The sequence below is a fragment of the Uloborus diversus genome, chromosome 4 (assembly GCF_026930045.1).
Source record: "Uloborus diversus isolate 005 chromosome 4, Udiv.v.3.1, whole genome shotgun sequence".
NCBI classification, from domain to species: domain Eukaryota; kingdom Metazoa; phylum Arthropoda; class Arachnida; order Araneae; family Uloboridae; genus Uloborus; species Uloborus diversus.
In genome coordinates this window covers 194,607,779-194,628,516 of record NC_072734.1, presented here as the reverse complement: position 1 = coordinate 194,628,516, position 20,738 = coordinate 194,607,779, and the positions used below count along the sequence as shown (strand labels likewise).

The following is a 20,738-nucleotide window of genomic DNA, read 5'->3' as shown; positions in this document are numbered from 1 at the left end:
TTGTTTAAAAATAAGAAAAAGAAGAAGTTACAGACATCTTTCTTTATAAGTAATGTATCATTGCGAAGACATATACAAATGGGACAAATTGGCTTTAGGAAAATACATTTTCTTTTCAAAAATATTATTTTAATTAAAATCCAATCCTGATTTATTCCTTATTTTTTCCAATACAAATCCAAATAACGACAATATTCTTTTAACGCATCTCAATAAAAAAGACATTGTACTATTAAAAATTAATGTATTTATTCTTCTACCATTCATACATCATTCCTTTATTACATTGGATATAAAAGGTTCTTTAAAAGGTGAAAATTTGACATTAAATTTTTAAGAGCATACAATTACAGATATTTTCTGTTTACAAAGTTTTAAACATCTTTTTTTTTTCCTTGCTGACTGCATTGTCTAGCGCGTATACCAAAAAGTGATCTAAGATTGTTTTCTTCTTCCGTCATTGAAATATTTCATAAAGTTTAGATTTAAATATGCAGTCAAACCTCGTTATCGCGACACACTTTTTCAAAGTTGCGAGCTCGTGCCATATAATTTGAATGTTAAGGGGCTCCGGATTTTACGAGTTTTTTTGTTTCGGCGATACTTCGAGCTGCTCAGACTCAGTGGTGGATTGGTTCAAGAAATCGGCATTGGCATTAAGGGATGTTGCGGCCCCATAGCTTACAAATACAAATGTGACCACCAGAACAGGCTCTGGGCCCAGCTAGACTGGTCCTAGTCAATTTAGGAGTCCCCAGCGAAGATCAATGGCCCTCTTAAAACTATCTACTCCCTTGCTCATTACCACCTCTTCCGGTAAACTGTTCCGAGGTTCCACTACCCTGCTATAATAATAATTTATAATAACATCCATGTTAGCCTGAGATTTAAATAGCTTAAAACAATGACCCCTCGTCCTGTTTTCAGTGCTAAACTTCAGCCCCGTAACATCTTTCATTTTAATAAATTTAAACAACTGAATCATGTCCCCTCGGTCTCTTCTTTGCTCATCCAAAAGTCCATTTATTAGCCTTGTAGCTCGCCTTTGAACCCTTTCTAATACGTTAATGTCTTTCTTAAGATAAGGAGACCAAAACTGAACAGCATACTCCAAATGAGGTCTTACCAAACTTCTATATAAGGGCAGAAGAACTTCTTTAGATTTGTTTGAAATAGATCTATTGATAAACCCAAGCATCTTATTGGCCTTGTTACTAGCGATGCTGCACTGTTGGCTAAACTTTAAATCCTGACTTATTAAGACCCCCAGATCATTAACTTTGTCTGCCTGACTAATGACTGAAACTTATTTCCATGTCCTAAATGTAGCACTTGACATTTCCCAACATTAACAGCCATACGCCACTTATCAGCCCACTCCCTAATATGATCTAGATCCTCTTGCAGCTGTTTTGCTTGTTCTTCATTTTCTACAGTCCCCATAACTTTGACATCATCAGCAAAACAATTCATATTCCCAGAAATATTTTTGTGAATATCGTTCATAAAAACAATGAACAAAACATTCCCTAACACTGATCCTTGAGGAACCCCGCTTAAAACCTCACTCCAATTAGAATAATTTCCCCTTACAACTACTCTTTGTTTCCTTCCGGTCAGCCAGTTTTTTACCCAAATGAAAGTTTTCCCTCCTATTCCTATATCAGCTAATTTGCTAAGTAGAGCAACATGCGGTACCTTATCGAAAGCTTTTTGAAAATCAATGTAAACAACAACTACAGGCTTCTTATTGTCCAAAGCCATGGTAACTTTGTCATAGAAATGTAATAAATTAGTTGCACAAGATTTACCTTTCCTGAAACCATACTGAAAACTAGTCTATAGATTATTAGTCTCTAGAAAATTTACTATCTTAATTTTTTTCATACGTTCAGAAAAAGAGAGGATAAAAATAATATGGAAATTTAATGCTGTTTGGATGTGCCTACTTGCAGTGATTTAAGAAATTACTGAAACAGGTAAAACATTTCAATTTCATGAGGTAAATGCTATAAAAAAAATTGCTCATTTAGCTTGTTTACAGAGGAGTCTCATAATAAGTATTTTGGGGGGAGAAGAAAAAAATTCTCCAAAATAAATTTCGAATTTTACCTCATAATGAAATATAATATACCTACATTACTATTTTTTTCTGAAAAAAGTCATAAGGAATCATTTAAAAGAAAATTTTTATACTGAGAAACGTAAAAAGCTTGTCGCTGTACCACAGTTATGTCTTTAAGTTTGACAAATCGTCTGCAAAATTTGCAGAATGAGGAACATTTATGAAAGGTCCACTGACCTGCCATCTGGGCTTGTTTAAAATATCATTGTACTTTTCTTTTATATTTCCCTTTTTTATTTATAATGTAATTCGACAATGCCAGAAAAAAAAATCCTAATCCGATATGGACGCATTTTGAAACAGCTCAGATCACACAGTAACCACCGTAACGCATTTCGACAGGCCCCCCAAACCTGTAAATTAACCACTGCATTCCGCTATAGATTTCTGGGAACAGATTATCAGGGGTATAAAAGAAATATTTTTAATTAATTGGAATTATGTAGGAATTTTGTATTCATAGAATGGAGTTGGAATTCAACACTCCTGTAATATAGACAAAATTACAAAGGAAATTAGAGATTAGCGTGTTCAAAAAACAAAATTATCCTGTTTTTTATTCTGCATACAAGACAATCTTACTCCAAAAAACAAACAATGATATATTAAATGGGAATTCGAGTTTCGATTCAGTTCTCGAACTGCTCAACCAGTCTTACAGGAAGAGAAAGTTTCATTATGTGAAACTTATGTCATGACCGCCTCTTAAAACTTCAAAAGAAACCAAGGGTTGGGCTTGCCAAAAATGCTATGTTATGGATACAAAGTGGGATAATGTCATCTTTTCTGATGCAAACAAGCTAGTCAATGCAAAATGCATTGCTACAGAAAATTTCACAGTGAACTACTTAGTAGTTCCCTGTTACGGAGAAACTATTAGTAACTAATAGTTTCTCCGTAACAACACGCGCTTATAGAAACTTAAACAATGGTGACAACCCTATAATTTGCCCAGTTTCGCTTGAAAAGTTCATGCGATCGTTGCCATTTTCATCATTTCATTAGGTGAAATTATTTTCTCCAAAAGAAACTAAATAAATCATTAAAAATCTTACCGGGCGCTGAAGTTGAAGCCTGGTTTGATCCGATGGGTTTCACGCTTTGGATAGGACCTAAAAGAAGAATATACGGTTGAGTAACTGTCAGAACAGATACCATATTTTCCTGTATATAATACGCACGTTAAAACGATGTAAAATTAATGAGGTGTGGATTATCTGTACATCTTTTTTTTTCTCACCATCAACATATTTAACCTCAACATTTCCAGCAGGGTTAGCCATTAGCGATCATAAACCCTGCCTGTAAGTTGTTTATTTTACACAGTTTAAATGTTCTAAGAGATCGTAAACCCTTGCCTGTATGCTGGTTATTTTACTTGCTTAATGTTCTTATGCGATTCAGGTCAAGGGCGCCCATATGGGGGGGCAAGGGGGGCTCAAGCCCCCCCTGAAATGAGAACTTCCTTGCTGTTAGTGCTATTTTCAGTGCAAGAATGTATAAAAATTTCTTTTCCAGCCATTAATGAATAAGTTATTAAAAATGTCATTTTAATATCTCTAATCTTTACTGAAATCATTTTCCATGGGGAAAATATTCTGCTAAACCATGGGGAAAATTTTTGAGCCCCCCCCCCCCTTAAAATTTTGAGTATGGGCCCCCTTGATTCAGGCTATAAAATAAACAACATACAGTAAAGGCATTCATATGCACAAAATTAGGCAGTTTGCTCCTTTCTTGACTCTTGACAATTTCAAGAAATCTTTATTTTTTAAAAAATCATTTATATACGAAGGTTTTTTTTCTTCTGGCCGATTTTAGGACATGCGGATTATAAGCCACTGCGGATAATATACAGGAAAATGCAGCAGTTTGATATTGAATGAACAGCGCATAAGGCTGCATATGTGTGTAAAAAAAAAACCCTAAGTAGATTTTCAGTTGAGCCTAATTTTACCTAAAAATTCATATAAAAACCTTACTGCAATTCAATGTGCTAACATTTTTGATTCACTTTCCATTCATTTTCTCTGAAAACATTCCAGTAAAATTTTCATCATATTTTTAAAAAAACAGCGAATTTTCTGGAAAAATGGTTGTTTTCCAATAAAGCAAAAGACTATGTACGTGGGTTTTAGTTCGCATACAACCATTCAAAATACAGACCAAACATTAGAAAATAAAAAAAAAAGATAGAAGTGAGAAATAGTTATATCAAACTATTGCTGAACTCCTTACGAAGCTTTGAAGTCTGCTTGCCATTAACTTGCACTACAACCCACATCCTCAGAATCAGTTTCCAACATTCTAAATTAATGCTTTCATTTTCATATACAATTTGTCCATCATGTTTGACATCCCCCGTTTATTTATCCATCGTGATTAAAATGATCCTGATCATTTGGAATACGATCCAGCTAACTCAAAATTGAAATTTTTACTCCCACCCTTAACCAATAAATATTCATCCTTTCCATTTCACTAAAATACAATTGATTTAATTACATCATGACTAAATCCGGTGATACAAGTGCAGGGGGGACCTCCCAATTAGGGGGCCCAACGGCCCAAGAAATGGATTAAAAAAGCCAGCACAAAGATTTATATAACGTTGCAAATATGACTGCTGGACTCTGTGGAGTGGCCAGATTTTGCTCCATGGGGACCCAAAATTTATAAATCTGGGCTTGCTCCCCCCCCCCCTGGCTGCACATTAAAAAATAAAAAAGCTATATTTACATACCTGCAACGGCCTCATCCTTTTCAGCACGCCTCCTTTTTTGAGAAGCAGCTGAAAGCAGATACAAGAAAATAAGAATTGAAAGGCATAACAGGCAGAGTTGTTCAGAAATGAAGCAACTTATATAAAGCAGATTAAAGTTTAAAGCTTTTGCGATGTTAAAATACCAAGCCGCTGTCCGTTATGGGTAATCACATAACCAAACCTGCCGACATTGAAAATCTCACAATACATGCCCTGGCTGCAATTTTTCAACTAAAACACAACAAACCATTAAAATTTAAAGCATTAAAATATTCTCAGACCTCAACCTCTGATTATTCTGCTTTAGCAGACAACGAAGGTTTTGTTGGTTTGTAGCAGTGCTTTAAAATAGTTTTAGAATGTTCAACCAGTTTCATTTTGCAAAAAAAAAAATCTTTTATGTCCAAACAAAAAGAAATTTTAGGGAGCATAAGTTTGCAGCTTGGTGATTGAAAATTATATGGAGAAATTTTTTGAATACCCTGATAATTAATTCAGATTCTTTCCAGAAATTAAAATATCCCTGAGAAGTTCCCTGATTTCCAGGTTGTATTACCACCCTGATAAAGTTTACACAATTAGTTAAGTGGCTACTAATTAGAACCGTCCAAAAACAGAAGAGAACTAACTATTAAGCCTAACAAAAAGGAAGAGGTGTTTTATCTTACAAACTTAGCTAATTTACATACCTGCAGAAGCGTTCAGGATCTGCTTCCTTTTCTTCTCGCCAGAAGGAACTGAAAAACGAAAAAAAGAATTATAAGTTATAACCCATAGAGTTGTTCAGAAATTACGCAATGTAGGGCAACAGCACCAGTAACAGACAGTAGTAAGTTTGGATTTAAATCAGGGTTCATACTTATTTTTAAAAGTGAAAATTAAGGACTTTTTAAGGACTCATTGGAAATAATAAGATAATTTTAGGCACACCATTTCCAAGTTTCCCGGGGTGGGGGTGAAAGTACTTGATACATACACAAATGCATAACACTGCTCCCAAACTGCAGGAAAAGGAGCAATTGACTGTGACGCCCCATTATCAGTGGATTACATTTCAATATAAATTTAAATTTTGAAAGAGAGGCAGCAATTTCTAGCCCCCCAAGTAATGAAATAAAGGGTTGAGGGGGCTAGAGTTCAATCTTGGCTGTATCACTAAATAACCATGCCAAGTTTCAATACAATCTGAGCTTGTGGGAGTTAGCCCACATTTTTTTGACTGAGTTTTGCATTTTTTCTAAAATAAATTTAAGAAAAAATTATAATTGAAATAATGAATAAATACTTAGATATAAAGTAGCCTATGGTGAAAAAACCTTCCAACATTAAAAATGATTGAAATATAATCAGGATGCAAAAAGATTAAAATCTTAAACAACGCATGCAATTTTCGGCGAAACACGTGTTTGGCATCGTTGGCATGTTTCCCAAACATACGTTTTCGGCAGAAAACGCGGAGGATGAAAATTTGAAGGGAGAAAATAGAAAAACTAAGAAAAGGGGACCAAACTTAATATAGGTTTGAAAGAATTAAGGAAATTTTCAGAAAATTAAGGACTTTTTAAGGGTTTTTTAGGGACCTTAATTTTGATTGATGAAATTAAGGGTTTCTTAAGGAAATACGAACCCTGTAAATAATAAGAAATTTTGGCATGAAAAAATGAGGTTGCTGCGACCCATGAACACAGTGCAACCATCTAGTGCTATTCAGAGTGCATTTTGTGAGCCAGTTGGTACTTACAAGGCTCTGGTGGAGGGTTTTGAACAACTACCCAGAGATTCATCTTCACTTGAATTTAGTAGGGCTTTAGTTCTAAAAATAAAGTACTTCTGCACATTTTGAAGAGAAAAGGGGTTCATTACTTATCCTTTCCTCATCTTACCTGGTTTCTGGTCACCTTTTCTCAAAATGGAGCAAATGAAAATAGAATTGAGCAACTCAGAGGATCCAGAAGCAGCCGAACGTCAGACGGATGTAGTTGCACGAGAGAAAAAAGTCTAAATACATTAAAAGGCTCAGAGAACCGAGTTAAACTGAGAGCGATGTCTTAAGCACGTCTGTTGCTGGTGCAGTTACATTAGTCACATGGGTACCAATTGGAAAAGTGAAGAGAACCATTGAGCCTAACAAAAAGAAAGAGGTGTTTGGCCTGTTTACATACCTGCAGTAGCCTCAGGGCTCTGCTTCCTCCTCCTCTTTCCAGCAGGAACTAAAAGCAGAAAAATAAAATAAGAATTATTTACAACCCACAGAGCTGCTCAAAAATTATGCAATGTATATTGGTAAATTAGAATTTAAAGCTTTGCAATGTTAAAATAAAATTTCAATTTCAACTGAACCTAATTTATACTAGGAGAAAAAGCTGTCCACATAGTGAAAGTTATGAATTAAAATAAATTGGTTAAATTTGCCCTTACTTTTCGTGATTGTCATTGTAAAATTATTTTCAAACAATATCATAAACATTTTTACCATAAAAAGTGCCCCCATTGATCAAGCAGAAAGCACTCCTATTTACCTGGAAATTTTTCTATGTAAAAATACCCCCCCCCCCCCATGAATTATGTTACCATTGGCAATAACGTAAATAGAAGGGAAAAATCGCAAGCGAATGAACTCAACACAAAAATTAAAACCATTCTTTTACATGATCATGAAAATTGCTCATTTGCAAACATAATTTGGAAAATTCGACTTTTCTTTGACTCGTAAAGTATCTCTTCTGGCTTTGTGCTATTTTTAAAACTACCCCAATTTTAAAATGGCACGAATTATTAATACCTGACTTTTGCAAGTCCAAACAAAAATAGCCCAACTAGAAAGAGTACAAGGTTAAAATTCTTTTGTATAAAATATGAATTAAAAAATATTCACCTGTACTATTTTGCTCCCTGAGCCCAGGACAGTGTTTCTTTTTGCTCCGGGGGAGGGGCACTTTGAAAGTTGGGGGGGGGGGCAAGGGTGTACTTAAGGAGTGGGACGTGACCCCCCTCCTAGGCAAATTCAAAGTTACCAACTCTGAACAATTTTTTATAACTTCAATTTGCGAATTGCACATGTTCACAGACGGGACAGTATGAGTTTTAAAAAACACTCTTTGTTCATTATATCGCTCCTATAAAAATGTATTGGATCAAAAGGCTGACAGCACTGCAATATTATGAAAAAAAAATTAGAAAATACAAAAAAAAAATGTAAAACATTTCTTAATCATTAAAATGTATACAAAATCACTAGGCAAGAAAAATACTATTAAGATTCATATTGACGGTCCACACACATTCGGTACAACTGCATTCACATTCACAGAAACAAATATTCGTTGAATTGCTCCTTCTGAAGTCGAAATTTGTTTCATTAAATTGTTTTACAATTCCCGAAACTGACAATAACATGCGTAATAAAATAAAAATTGCACATAGTGAAGAAAAATAACTCTCACCAAGTTTCAAAAGAAAGTGATTGGGGCCCGGATTATGGGCACTAAAAATACCTCAAATATTCACTAAAATCATGTATGGAAGTTTATTATTTTTTTTAAACAACTTCATTAAAAAGAGTTTTGATAAAGCTGTCAAGGTGATTATTGTAAATAAATTTTGAACTAAAGAAAAAAAAAATCAAAAAACAAAAGTTTCCATTAAAATATTTCGTTTTCGACTCTGACTGCAAACATGATTGCTAAAGACAGTAAAAACTTCTGTAGGCGCAGTGGCGTACCCAGGGGGTGGGCTGATAGGGCTACAGCCCCCCCCCCCAAAATTTTCAAAATTATTAAAATTATAATAAAGAACAAGTTTTTTTTTACGATGTATTTTTGAAATCTTACATTCGTATTGATATCAGAAAAGCGATACATGAACTTTTCTTAGCTACAGTTCATAAGTATCCCCCCCCCCAGCTCAAAGACTTTCGAGCTCAGCCCCCCCCCCCCCCCGAACTGATTTGTCTGCGTACGCCGCTGCTGTAGGGAGACAAGTTCACTCGTTAGAGGGCTTCAAGTTCTAGAATGATTACGAAATAAATTTGTTCTTCAGAAAAAGTATGCGCAGGATAGTTTTTCTGATTGTCGCTTATGCGCTGCAGCACAACTCAAAAAACATGAGTCACGGACTAAGGGCGGATGTAAATAAGAAAATACACATTCTTTCTAGCAGCAATACTAGCGCAACTCATAATTCCAGGGCTGTGTCCAAGGGGAGGGTTTTAAGAGTTAAACCCAACCCATTGGGGAAAAAATTAATAAGCCAAATTAAGAAAATGTGTATTTGGTTTTTATTAACACAAATGTAAAAGTTAGTGTGCAGCGATATCGGAAAAAAAAAACCAAAAGAAATAAAACTTTTAATTTGAAGTTATATGCAATTTACAACTGTGAGAGCTTTATCAACTAAAATTATACTTTTGAAAAACTATGGAGGATGAACCACTGAATGATTTGTCAATACCAAGCATTATGAACTTGGTACATGTTGCAGCAATGAAGATGCGTTCATTGTGTTTGGTAATTTAATTTGCATCTGCAATAAGCTTTTTCTTGTCTAGTATAATAAGCATTACTTCAGAATCATGGGTGCAAGTTTGGTGATGTGTTCAAGACGGAAAATATTTTCAGCCCCCCCCCCCCCACCCACATGCGGGCTTAAGGAAAAATTTGTATGTATAAATGTTGTAGATTTTAACAATGCCAGTTTTGGAATCTGTTTGATTTAAATTTTAAGCCTTAAAATTGTAATATTTAAGTGATTTGACATCACAATTCCAAAAAGTCTAAAATCCGGCGCTAAAATTGGGGGAGGGGGTTCTGGGGGTCTCCCCCATAAATTTTTTCAAACTGAAGTCCAAAAAACGCTATGGTAGGCCATTTTGGTAAAGTTCAGGGAAAGGAGAAGTTCAGGGACTCTTACATCAATTATTTGAAACTGATAGTCCCAAAATCACAATATTGGGCAAACTTCAAAAAATATTAGAGAAGAAGGGAGGGAGGCTATGGGCTTTTCCTGAAATTGAAGATTTAAAAACAAATTGTAATTTAAATTTCATAACGTTTGTACGCTTTTTGAATGCACCATTGAAGGGATGAAGTTCAGGAACCCGCCTTCGGTAACATTTCGAAATTGAAGTTTCAAAAACGCAATTTTAGACGATGTTGGATAATGTAAGGGGTAAAAGCGTTTGCAGCACCCCACCATTAGTTTTTTGCCGATCGTAAACATTTTTATTGTAGCAATAAAATTGCATAGGACATAAGATTTTCACTTTTGCAACATAAATCAGTTCTGATCGGAAAGTCTACCCAAGGTAGCGCTAACAAACTAGAAAAGAAGGAAAGGTGGGGGAAGGGTAAAGCCGACTAATGATAATGAACTGTCACCATTCCCCCACACAGTCTTCATTTGAAAAATAATTCTTTTATAAGATAGAATTAGCAATAAAAAATCGCTTCAGTGAAGTAGATATATTTTTTAAACAAGGTACCCTTTCCAACATTCATTAATTAAAAAAAGAAATAGGGGAACCGAATCCTAACCCCAGGCAGGGTTCCCGAATCACATCCCTCTTAAGGCACTCAAATATAGTCTAAAGTGGAGCTTTAAATATTTCAGCATCAGAGAATTTTCGGAAGAGAACTCCCGAAACCCTTCCTCTGAATTCACCACAAATGTCCTAAATTTCAATTTTTAAGGCTTCAGTTTCTAAATTGTTTTGTAGGAATAGTACCCCTCTTACCTATAAACATGACTTATGACCGCCTAAAAATTTTAATACTTTAATTTTGGAAACTTTTTTAAAGAATCTTCCTAAATCCTTCCCCCTTAAGTCAGTCAAAGATAGCCCAAAACAAAGCTCTAAAAATTTCAGAAACGAAAATATTTCGGGCTGAGGGTGCGGAATACCCCCTCCTCTCATTGTGTTTACTAAATGCAGTGTAAGTTTTTGTTTAAGGTTAATTTTTCTATTGAGAGAGCAACTCCCTTCCACATATCGCCAATGACAACCCAAAGTTTTAAGACTTCAATTTCGAAAACGTTTCGAGAAAGACCCCTGAATTCCCTAACTCTTAACTCACTCAAAAATAGCTAAAATAGCATTTCAATACTTCGGGGAGAGAGACCCCCCCCCCCCCCACCCCCCGAACTCTTTCCTCTAAGTTCACTAAATTTTACTTAAATTTACGGTTTCCCCTTTTCATCACCGAAGATTTAAGAATTTAAATTCTAAAACGTATTGAGAGAAAGCCTTCGAATTCCCTCTTCTTAAGTCTTCCAAAGATTACCTAAAGCTGAGTACTTCAGCTTTGAATATTTTTTGGGAAAGGAGAACCCCAAACCCCAAGATGGTCTTAAGTTGCGCTTTTAAGACTCCAATTTCGGAATTTCGCCTAAAGAGAGCGCCCTCCCTCCCTCTTAACATTGCCAAAGACAGCATGAAAGTTTTAAGACTTCAATTACAAACACTTTTCGGAAGAGGGTCTCAAATGCCCTTTAACTTAAGTCATTTACGTATAGCCTCAAATAGTTTTTAATACATCAGCTACAAAACATTTTCATGCTAAAACACCAAAACCATCTCTCATAAATTCACCAAAGATTGCCTAAATTAGTGTTTTTAAGTCTCCAGTCTTCGTTTTTTTTTTTTTAAAACCTCCCCCTCCCCGCTTTTACATCATTAAAGACAGCCTAAAACTTTTTGACTCCAAATTTAACCCTTAAATTTTTAAGGGTTTGCAGAGGAGAAATATCGAACCACTCCTAGCTTCAAAAATATTTTCAATTCAGTTTTTCGATATTTTATACTGTAACCCGTGAGTAACCCCCCACCCCGCCTTAGATTATCCAAGATATCAACGTTTTAAAACCTACGTTTTAATTTGCGAACAGATTACCCTCTTTGCAAGAGCAGCGTTTTTTCGCAAACTCGTGCTCCGTTATTTTTCTTCTTTCCTTTCTCTCTCCCCCCCTCTCCAATATTCCCAGTTTAGCGAGTGTTAGATTCAATGACAGAATTTAGTGTTTCCTCAAGTCTTAGTCAAAAATGCAGGAACGGTTACCCATCGGTGTTTCCAACCAGCAACTCCTTGGTCAATGCAGTGAGTTGGAAATAACAGAGCTACACCTAAAAAAAAGTGAAACGGCGCGAGTCGAAAAGCCACTCCTCCAAAAGCACGTTGCAAACAAAATGAGCCCATGGCAGAAAACCGAGAGAATGTCGATGTAAATTCGTGGTTATGGAACGGTTCAGTAATATTAAAACATATTTTTCAAACACTCAATTTTTCTTTTTTCATTAAAAACTAAAAGAAAGTCATCGAATTTCTTTTCGTCATCTAATTTATCCGTCCCGACCTCCGTCTCGGAAATTTTGTCAAGACGGAAATCCGTCCTGAGACGGAAGGTCTTGCACCCATGTTCAGAATATAAGGCCTGATATACATGCTGCATTATAAGAGAACTTGTGAAAAGCTTTTTAAACATTTTTATTGCATATACTGCATAGTAAACAAATTTGAATAGAAAGAAACAAGCAAGGTTTTTTTTAAGTTTGAATAAAAAAAAGCTGTAAAATGATGAAGTACTGCTGTCACTTTCTGAGCCAGAATTATCCTTCAAGTGCGGGAAGGGGGGGGGGGAGCAGTCTTTACAGGTGTGTAAATGTCATACTGGAATCGGCAATTTAACGTTAAAACTAAAGTTTGTAAGGGATTGAACTCCCTGCCCCCCCAGTTACTGAGTTCTAAAGCCCCTCCCTATATGAAAATCTGGACACAGACCTGCATAATCCAATATGACGCCGTAATGTGGCAGAAGTAAAATGCATTTTCCTATGCTTTCAACCCACTACTACCAAAACCAGATTTGTTGAGTTGTGCCGCTATTGCAGCCAACGAGCGAAGTCTTGTCGACCTGAAAACTGTGGGATGATATGGGGGGGGGGGGGGAGCAAAATATACTGAATTTGCAGACATTTCCGTAGAAAAGAAGTACCTTAATGACACCATGTTATTTGTCACATAAAAGAGAAACCAACGTAGGCATTTCCATTACAGTCCCGCCAAAGACTCACTCACCGCCCCAATATCCCTTCACCTCCATATAATGATCCCAGGGGGTCAATCCAGGATTTTTTTCTCGCTACCTATTTTTGTGAAAGTATTGCATCATTCTATTTTGTGAAAGTTTTTTTTTATCATTTGCACTCTTTTTTGTGAAATTTTAGAAAGAGGCATCCTCATTTTTGTAAGTAGAATAAGTGAAATTTTAGTTCCAAAAGTGTAAATGTCATCTAGTATTATCTTTAACAGGTTTCGTTTTTTTTTTGGGGGAGGGGGGGAGGGGGAGCTAAAAACCTAAGAAATAGAAAAAATACCATCGTAGTTTCAGCTTAATGGGCTATGTACTGTGTACAATATAGGAAATGATGAGAAAAAACGGTTTCCCAAAACAGATGTTGAAAGATTGCGATAATATTGCATAAATACACTTTGGCGAGAAACAGCTAAAAATTAGTTAAAATACTACAAAAAGGTTTCTATTTAAGTGCTTGTTCATATAAACCAGCTTAGAATTTTATGAGTAAATTTGTGTTTTAAACAGAGAAATAAATTTTATATTTTAAAATGTGATTTTTTGAATTTTTGATGTTTTTATGAAGCTACTGATTTTATTACTTGATTTTTGTGAAAGTACCGATTTCAAAACAAGATTTTTGTGAAAGTACCGAAAAACGGTAGCAAAACCAGCCTGTATTGGGCCCTGGATCTTTATCCAGGAAACTTGCAATTTCCAACGAGATGCGCCATGACTCCATGAGTGCCCACAGAGTGAGAGAGTACATGTCCTAAGGTTCCGATACGAACCTCACCAATGTATTGAGTGAGTTAACGACTAGATAGATTAAGCATAACATAGTTCCAACCACCTTACCTACAACCAGCGTTGGCCGGATTGGACCCAATGGGTTTTTTTGAAAGAACCCATTCTTAAAAAAAAAACATTATTTAGCCCACTTTTGGTTTTTTTTAAATTTTCCGAGATGTTTTTAAGAAAATTAATTAATTTAAATACTTTCACAATTTAAACATCTTTTTTATTTGTTCTCCACCACAGACAATGGACATAAAAAATGAATTTTGAACTTTAATAGTATTTCTTAACGCTTAACAACATTAAAAAAATACTTCAAAGATTTTAAATAAATATATTTAACTATTTTCTTTAGCTGGTCAATAAATAACTCAAATTATCTTGACTAAGTCCTGTCAGGTCTGATTTTCTCACTATTTGTAGGTTGTACAGAGGAAACTACTCTGGCTAAATGGCTTTCATGTGAATTATCTTCTGCAAACCAACACGTCACGAATCTCGAATAAACAAGGTATATTTTTTCGAAATTAACAGGTTTTACAAATGGTCGGACAGAAAACAGAATAGGATGTACAGTATTTTCATTATCTTACGACGAAAAAATTTAATATTTCTCATAGAAAAACAGGCAACATAAAATTCAAAGAAATGTCTTGATTCAGCTGGAATTCAGTAAAAAGGGATTTAAACTACTTCAGATTCTACAGTATTGCATAATAAAATGAAATACAATAAAGTAAAATGCAAAAAAAAAAAAAAAAAGAAATGTAGGAATTAAAAAGGAACAAGTGAACAGTAGATTTTATCACTCGAGAAGTAACTTTGCCCTAACTGTTGGTAATCATGGAAACTAAAAAATCTGAAACTTCACTATTCTTGGGTTTCGTCATCTCTTTTACTTTTCTTCAGAAAACGCTGAATTTTCCAGCTTTTTTTTACCCCAAGACGATTTTTGTGCTTTGTCCATATACTTAGACCACAATATGTATGCTACAAGCACCCCACATTTTCCCTAAAAAAAGACAAAAACCCACATTTCTTTTAAAAAACTCAGCTTCAGTTGGGTTTTTTTTTTTTTTTTTGGATTTTATTTTAAAAACCCAAAAAAAAACCCTGGGTCCATGGGCTCTTTTTTTAAAAACCCGGGTTTTTGCCAACCGTGCCTACAACAACAGAAATAAACGGACAAAGAGGGTACTAATTAGGGAGAATCATATCTTGTTGGTTAATTAAAAATCTCCTCCCCCCCCTATAGGCACCCTTATCTTCACCTCTGTAAAATTTCATCCAAATTGGAGTTGGTGAGGTAGGGACCACTAGGTCACTTGACATGGAATGATTCAAAAATAAATGCAGAAAATTACCATTTGGGTGATTTTTTTTTTGGGGGGGGGGGGGACAATTTTATTCTAAGCTATAAAGTACACATTGTCCCAGTTTCCGCATTATGAACACTTCTAAAACCTGCTTAGCTAAATTGCTATTTTCCTTTTGCGTTTTTAAATTTGTAACAAAAAAAAATGAACTCAATGATGAAAGTTTTTTTCTTTTTTAATGAAACAAGCTTTTATTTGACCTGCAGGAAATATTCGATGTCGTACTAAATGTAACAAATAACAAAAGAAAACTACTATTTTTGTTTGTTTTTAATGGTGGAAAAAAAATATGTTTCCTAATGATGCAGCAAGGAGATCAAGAGTTAAGAAATCAACTGCAAAATAAAACGTTTTAGGATTACACTACTTGGGGGGCAGGGGGGGGGGTAATAATTGAGAGGTAAAGTATCAGAATGCTCTAATCCATTATGAGAATGCGTTATAATATTGAACACATAGTTAATACAAGGGGGAAGTGTCAGACTTTGTAGCTAAGTTGGTGCAAAGCAATTTCACAATATAGTTGAACTTGTTTGTAACAAGGTTGTATAGTTGTAAAAAAGTTGTTAATTCGTTGCTTCACAGCTCATCATGCTCCTTCAACATGCTCAATAGTTTTGGATGTGCATCAAAACTTCTCTTTTTGAAGCTCATGGTGCAAAGGAGAGTGTTTTTTGGACCATAAGTATTCCTAGAAAATAACATGGGAAAGGGACAACAGGACAGATCAAAACAAATGAACCAACTTCTTAGGAATTGTAGTACACAAAAAAAAAAGCAAACAATCAGGTAATTTTAAAATGAACTTTTAAAAAAAATGAATTTTCTTATAAGACAAGCCAGTGTAGGATTTACTTATAAGCTAAACAACTATGGCTCTTAGAGTTAAGGGCCCCCAACTCCTGAAAAAATTCCTTTTAATAAAATAAAAACACGTAGGGTAACCACACCAGTAACAGACATTCTTGAATTCCCCTTTGAAAGAGTTTCTCTTCAACAAGTTCTTTATTTCAAGAACTTATTTAATTCAAATGAACGTGAAACGTCGGCAGACCTCGTGGTGACTGTTTGTTCGTAACCCTTCACTACTGCCCAACTGGTGACATTACCCTACTTGAAAACATTAATTTTATTTTCAAATGCAAAATGCAGTCATTGTCAAATGTTGTTTTAGCGAAGCCCATCACAGAGAAAATCTTGTTTAGTCAAAAACTTTGTAATGTCGTCCCCCTCCCCTCCCGCAAACCAAAACAAGGCTGCTTGCTACCTGACAATAGGGCTTCTCGATCCAATTGAAAGGGTAGGTACATTTTGCAGCTGAAAATATATTTTTTCTTGGACATTCCAGGGGATCCAAGGGATTTTGGATCCACAAAACTCATTAGCTTTCAATAGTCATTATTTTCTTTAAAAATAAAAAAATTTTAAATGTTGTTAAAATTTCGCTAACATTTTAAACCGAAACAAATTATCCCTGCCTTAATCTTTTGAGTGTAAGTGTTACTAAGACTCTCAAGTCTACTTTCAGAAAAAAATGAAACAAGGAAGAACTTCTAAAAATGAGAAATATGCACACACACATAAAGCATTCTAAGCAATAAAAAGGAAAATATTCTTACCGCTGTTTTCCAAATTCCGCAGGTCAATCCCCTTACGGTTCGGATCACCTGGGTTGGCCAGAAACTAGATAATGAAAAACAGCTGTTTTTAAGAAACACAAAATATCTAGCAGACACTTTCACACACTAAGACACAAAAAAAAAAGCATTTTATTCAACAAACAAAGGCACTGGGATGAGGGAGGGGGTCCCTCGGATAGCATCGGGGTTGCCAGATTTAAAAACAATACAGGACAGGCTTCTAGGAGTGAAAGGGGGGGGGCGGGGGTGTTCTCGAGATTACATGCAGTTACTGGCTATGGTGTATTTTTAAGGGGGGGGTGATAAAACAACCCCATTTTTATAGCTTTCGGAAGATTCCTCTCCGTTTGTCTATGGGCGAGCGCAATTTTGCAGGAACGAAAGAATCTCAGAGAATAAAGCAAACAATTGAACAATGTTCAGTGTGCAGGTTGACCTTGATAGGAACAAGTGCTGATTAGTTTTAGACTTGCGCTTGCTATAAGAGAAAAGGTGCACTCGATAAATTTTCTTGTTAAATGCGACTACTTTATCTGAAATAGTAGAGTAAGGAATCGTGGGAGCAAAACTTGCTTTAATGCCACACCAGACAATGGGGAAATCTGAATGAGTAAGGCTCATGGTCTAGCCGCCAAAACAAAAACATACAAACCAAATCAAAACAATAACTATTTTTGCTCTTTATTTCTCATTTTTGTTATTTTTTCTCCCTTAAAATAATGTCTCATTTTGTAAAACACTGTTATTCGCCAGAATTTGGGACTTTAGCTGTCCCGTATGGATGTTCCCTGGGACAATTTAAAATATGGGGCTGTCCCTTGAAATCCGGGACGAGCACAAATACTTCACTTGTGAAAAATTCCTAATATTTTAAACTATATTTAATCTAACAAATGCAGTAACATCACAACTGGGGAGTTGATGAAAAAAAATATACTATAAATGATATTTTGATGGATATAAAAAATATATGTTCAGCGTAAAAATCAATATAAGTTTTATACAATCTTACCAATATAACTAAACAGTTAATTTTGTAGAAATATTGACGTCGCACAGTGGAGTATTTGACTGAAAATCCTGGCCAAAAGTCCAAAATTAAAAATTTACTCGATTTTTATGAAAATTTATTCCATGATAGTTGACTAACTGGTGAATCGATCGGCACCTGTTTTGGAAACTTGAGTCACATACAATTGCTCATAGCCTCGGTGAAAGATGAGATTTCTATAAGAATTTTCGCTTTTTTGTTACGTTTCAGCTTAATTATTACGTTTCAGTGTAGATTTTTTTGTGGCTTTCTAAATGAATGGAATTGAACCAAACCAATTTTACGGTATAAAGAAATGTCAGGGCTTAGTGCTAATTATAAATCAAAGTAAATATTTTTATTTTCTTTTAGTGAAAAAAAATAAAGAAAACTTGGTACGTGAGATTTTTAAAGGCTTTTCGCCTTAATTTATAACTAGAGAAAGCTTTTTAAATGGGTGTCGGGCTTGGTCGGGCTGTTTTGAAAGTTGCATCGTATTTGGCAAAGTCTCTAGTGCTAATTTCAGCAAAAAAATCTTCCGCCTACAACTGCCCTTTTTTTAAATGATTTTTTTTTAAAGTGCATAATCCGATCTTTTTGTGACAAGTCATGATTTTAAACTGAATTTACCTACAAAGATTTAATAAATTTGTAAAAAAATTATCATAAGTATTACTGAATGAAAAGATCGACATGTTTGAGCGCACAAACAACAATAAAATTTCAGACACGAGTTTCAGGGTTACGAGAAACCGCTTCATCAATGTGTAAAGATGTAAGTTATGGAATGAGAATCATCCAATTAATTTCGAAAACGCTTACCTTTATGCATCGCTAAAGAGATTCACTGCACCCGTAAAACATGTGTTTGCGTTCAGTTATGCTAATTTTCTCATGTACGTTAATGAGTTAATAAATTAAATTTATTTTGTGATCTCGCTAAGAAAATTTGCACTTCCTTAAAATTGAGATAGATTTTAGATAAAATAAATAAATATTTATATCAGATCATTGCTGCAAATAATGTGCCGGGGTAGGGGGTCTTTCCCCCTTATACGTAGCAAAAGGGGAACCCCCCCCCCCCATTTGCTAGCGTTAGGAGACAATTGTAATTGTCTCCTAACGTTCCTACGCTAGGAAGCTATCCATATTTAAGACATTTTACCTACTCATTGTGAAATTCAAGTTATATAAAATTTTAGTTCCAAATTTGTTCGTACAATTTTTAGCGGGACACATCACACGATGTAAAACTAAGGATCGACCCAAGGTACGAGTACAATATATACAATTCAAAAACAAAGAGCTTTTGAATATCCATTTTCGAGTGTTTTTACAGTTATAATATCCTAGTTCATTTACTAATTTTTTTTTCAATAGAAAAAAGGTTCTTTGTAACCCCGAAACCCTTGTCTTTAATTCTTTTGTGCATGATTAATTTAGGGTTTTAATAATTGAAACCAAACGAAAAGAATAAAATTGATTATTTTTTTGGTTTTAAATTATTGTTTTGTACAGAATACTAGGATTTTTTAACCGCCTTTGCTTTTTTTCCCTTGAACAGTGCACTTAATTACATATCTTCATAGGAAAACAGTCATTCGCATCGAACATGTTTACTTTTCACTTGTCTAAGCATTATTGGTCAAAGAGCCAACCGTGGAATCAATTTCGTATCGAGTGAAAATTATTGAAAATTTTTATTTCAACTCATTGAAAAAAAATTCATTATAAATCAGTGAAAGAACATAGCTTCACCATTTTCGCTGTAAATGAAGGTAAGATGTTTATATTAATTCCTGAAAAAGTTTCAGAGCCATAACATTATTAGAATATTGGATGCAAGAAATTTAGTTTACATGGATTGAATAATTGAAAAAAGTTGAAAAAGTGACCTCCCTTTGTAAATTCTTAGAAATTCGGTTAATTACGTTAGAATTTTAAACAAACCATAAGCTTGAAGAAAATTATTTTTCCTATCTAGTGATGCATTGGGTTTTTTTCTACGTTTACTAGGATCGTTTTTACGGTCGTAAACATGCAAAGTCTAAACCGTGGATAAAATATTAAATATTTCATTTCCTAATTCAAATTTTAAAAATAGAGTTTCAAATTGTAACATCAGACATTTCAGACAACTTGTATACCAAGTTTCATGTCTATAAATGGGATAGCTTCGCCGTACAGCGCACAAACGCACACAAGGGTGTCGCCTTCAGAAGAGTGAAAATTTCAAACTAGTTTTGGCCAGGATTTTCAGTCAAATACTCCACTGTGCGTCGTTTTAATAAGAAATAATTTTATAAAAATTAAATTAAAAACTAAGTAAGCAAACATTTAAGCAGTAAGATATTACACCTGAACCAGAGTGCTAAAGCACTTACCATAGCTATTTAATAAATAACAACTAAAAAAGTACGACACACAAGTTGAAGATACGCGAATCCGCACAATCGGCAAAAACAATAAAAAATGCTGCGGTTGCCAAACACGAAGATTAAAAAACAAAATTCGCGCGCCAAGGGAGGGACAATCGCCATCGACGAGATTTGCAATCGGAGCGATTAACTGACGTCAACCAATGAGAGAATTAGGTTTGAGCTCCCTGGGTTTGAGATGGTTAAAATCGTGATGCAATATTTGTTTTGATGTTGAATTCATGTTCGCTCGCGTAATGGATATGTTCCGTGCTATTTTTTTTTCAACTTTCAGTTCTACAGTTGGAAAAAAAAGCAAACTGGATAAAAAATGTTGCAGTTTAAGAAATGCTTTATATGTTCACTAGGCATATTGTATTTGTTTTGAATAAAACGCATGATGTTTAAAGAAAAATTACGATTTGATAATCATCCGATGAGAATGAATCTGATGAGGGTCAAAGATTTTCAAATAATTTTCTCACAACAACAACTGAATAATACTTAGAGAATTTTGAATT

General features: G+C 34.8%; 1 protein-coding gene across 1 annotated transcript in view; it reads right to left on the bottom strand.

The window, feature by feature from the left end:
• The window catches only part of LOC129221086 (uncharacterized), a 31,534-nt gene extending 11,278 nt beyond the window's left edge, over positions 1-20,256 (bottom strand). The window contains exons 1-6 of the mRNA XM_054855526.1: positions 20,185-20,256; positions 16,750-16,813; positions 7,052-7,099; positions 5,579-5,626; positions 4,869-4,916; positions 3,181-3,237 (exon numbers count right to left, since the gene is read on the bottom strand). Of these exons, the coding sequence (XP_054711501.1) occupies positions 3,181-3,237; positions 4,869-4,916; positions 5,579-5,626; positions 7,052-7,099; positions 16,750-16,813; positions 20,185-20,187 (268 nt within the window). The 5' untranslated portion in view covers positions 20,188-20,256. The remainder of the gene's footprint in view (positions 1-3,180; positions 3,238-4,868; positions 4,917-5,578; positions 5,627-7,051; positions 7,100-16,749; positions 16,814-20,184) is intronic.
• Between the last annotated feature and the right edge of the window lie 482 nt (positions 20,257-20,738).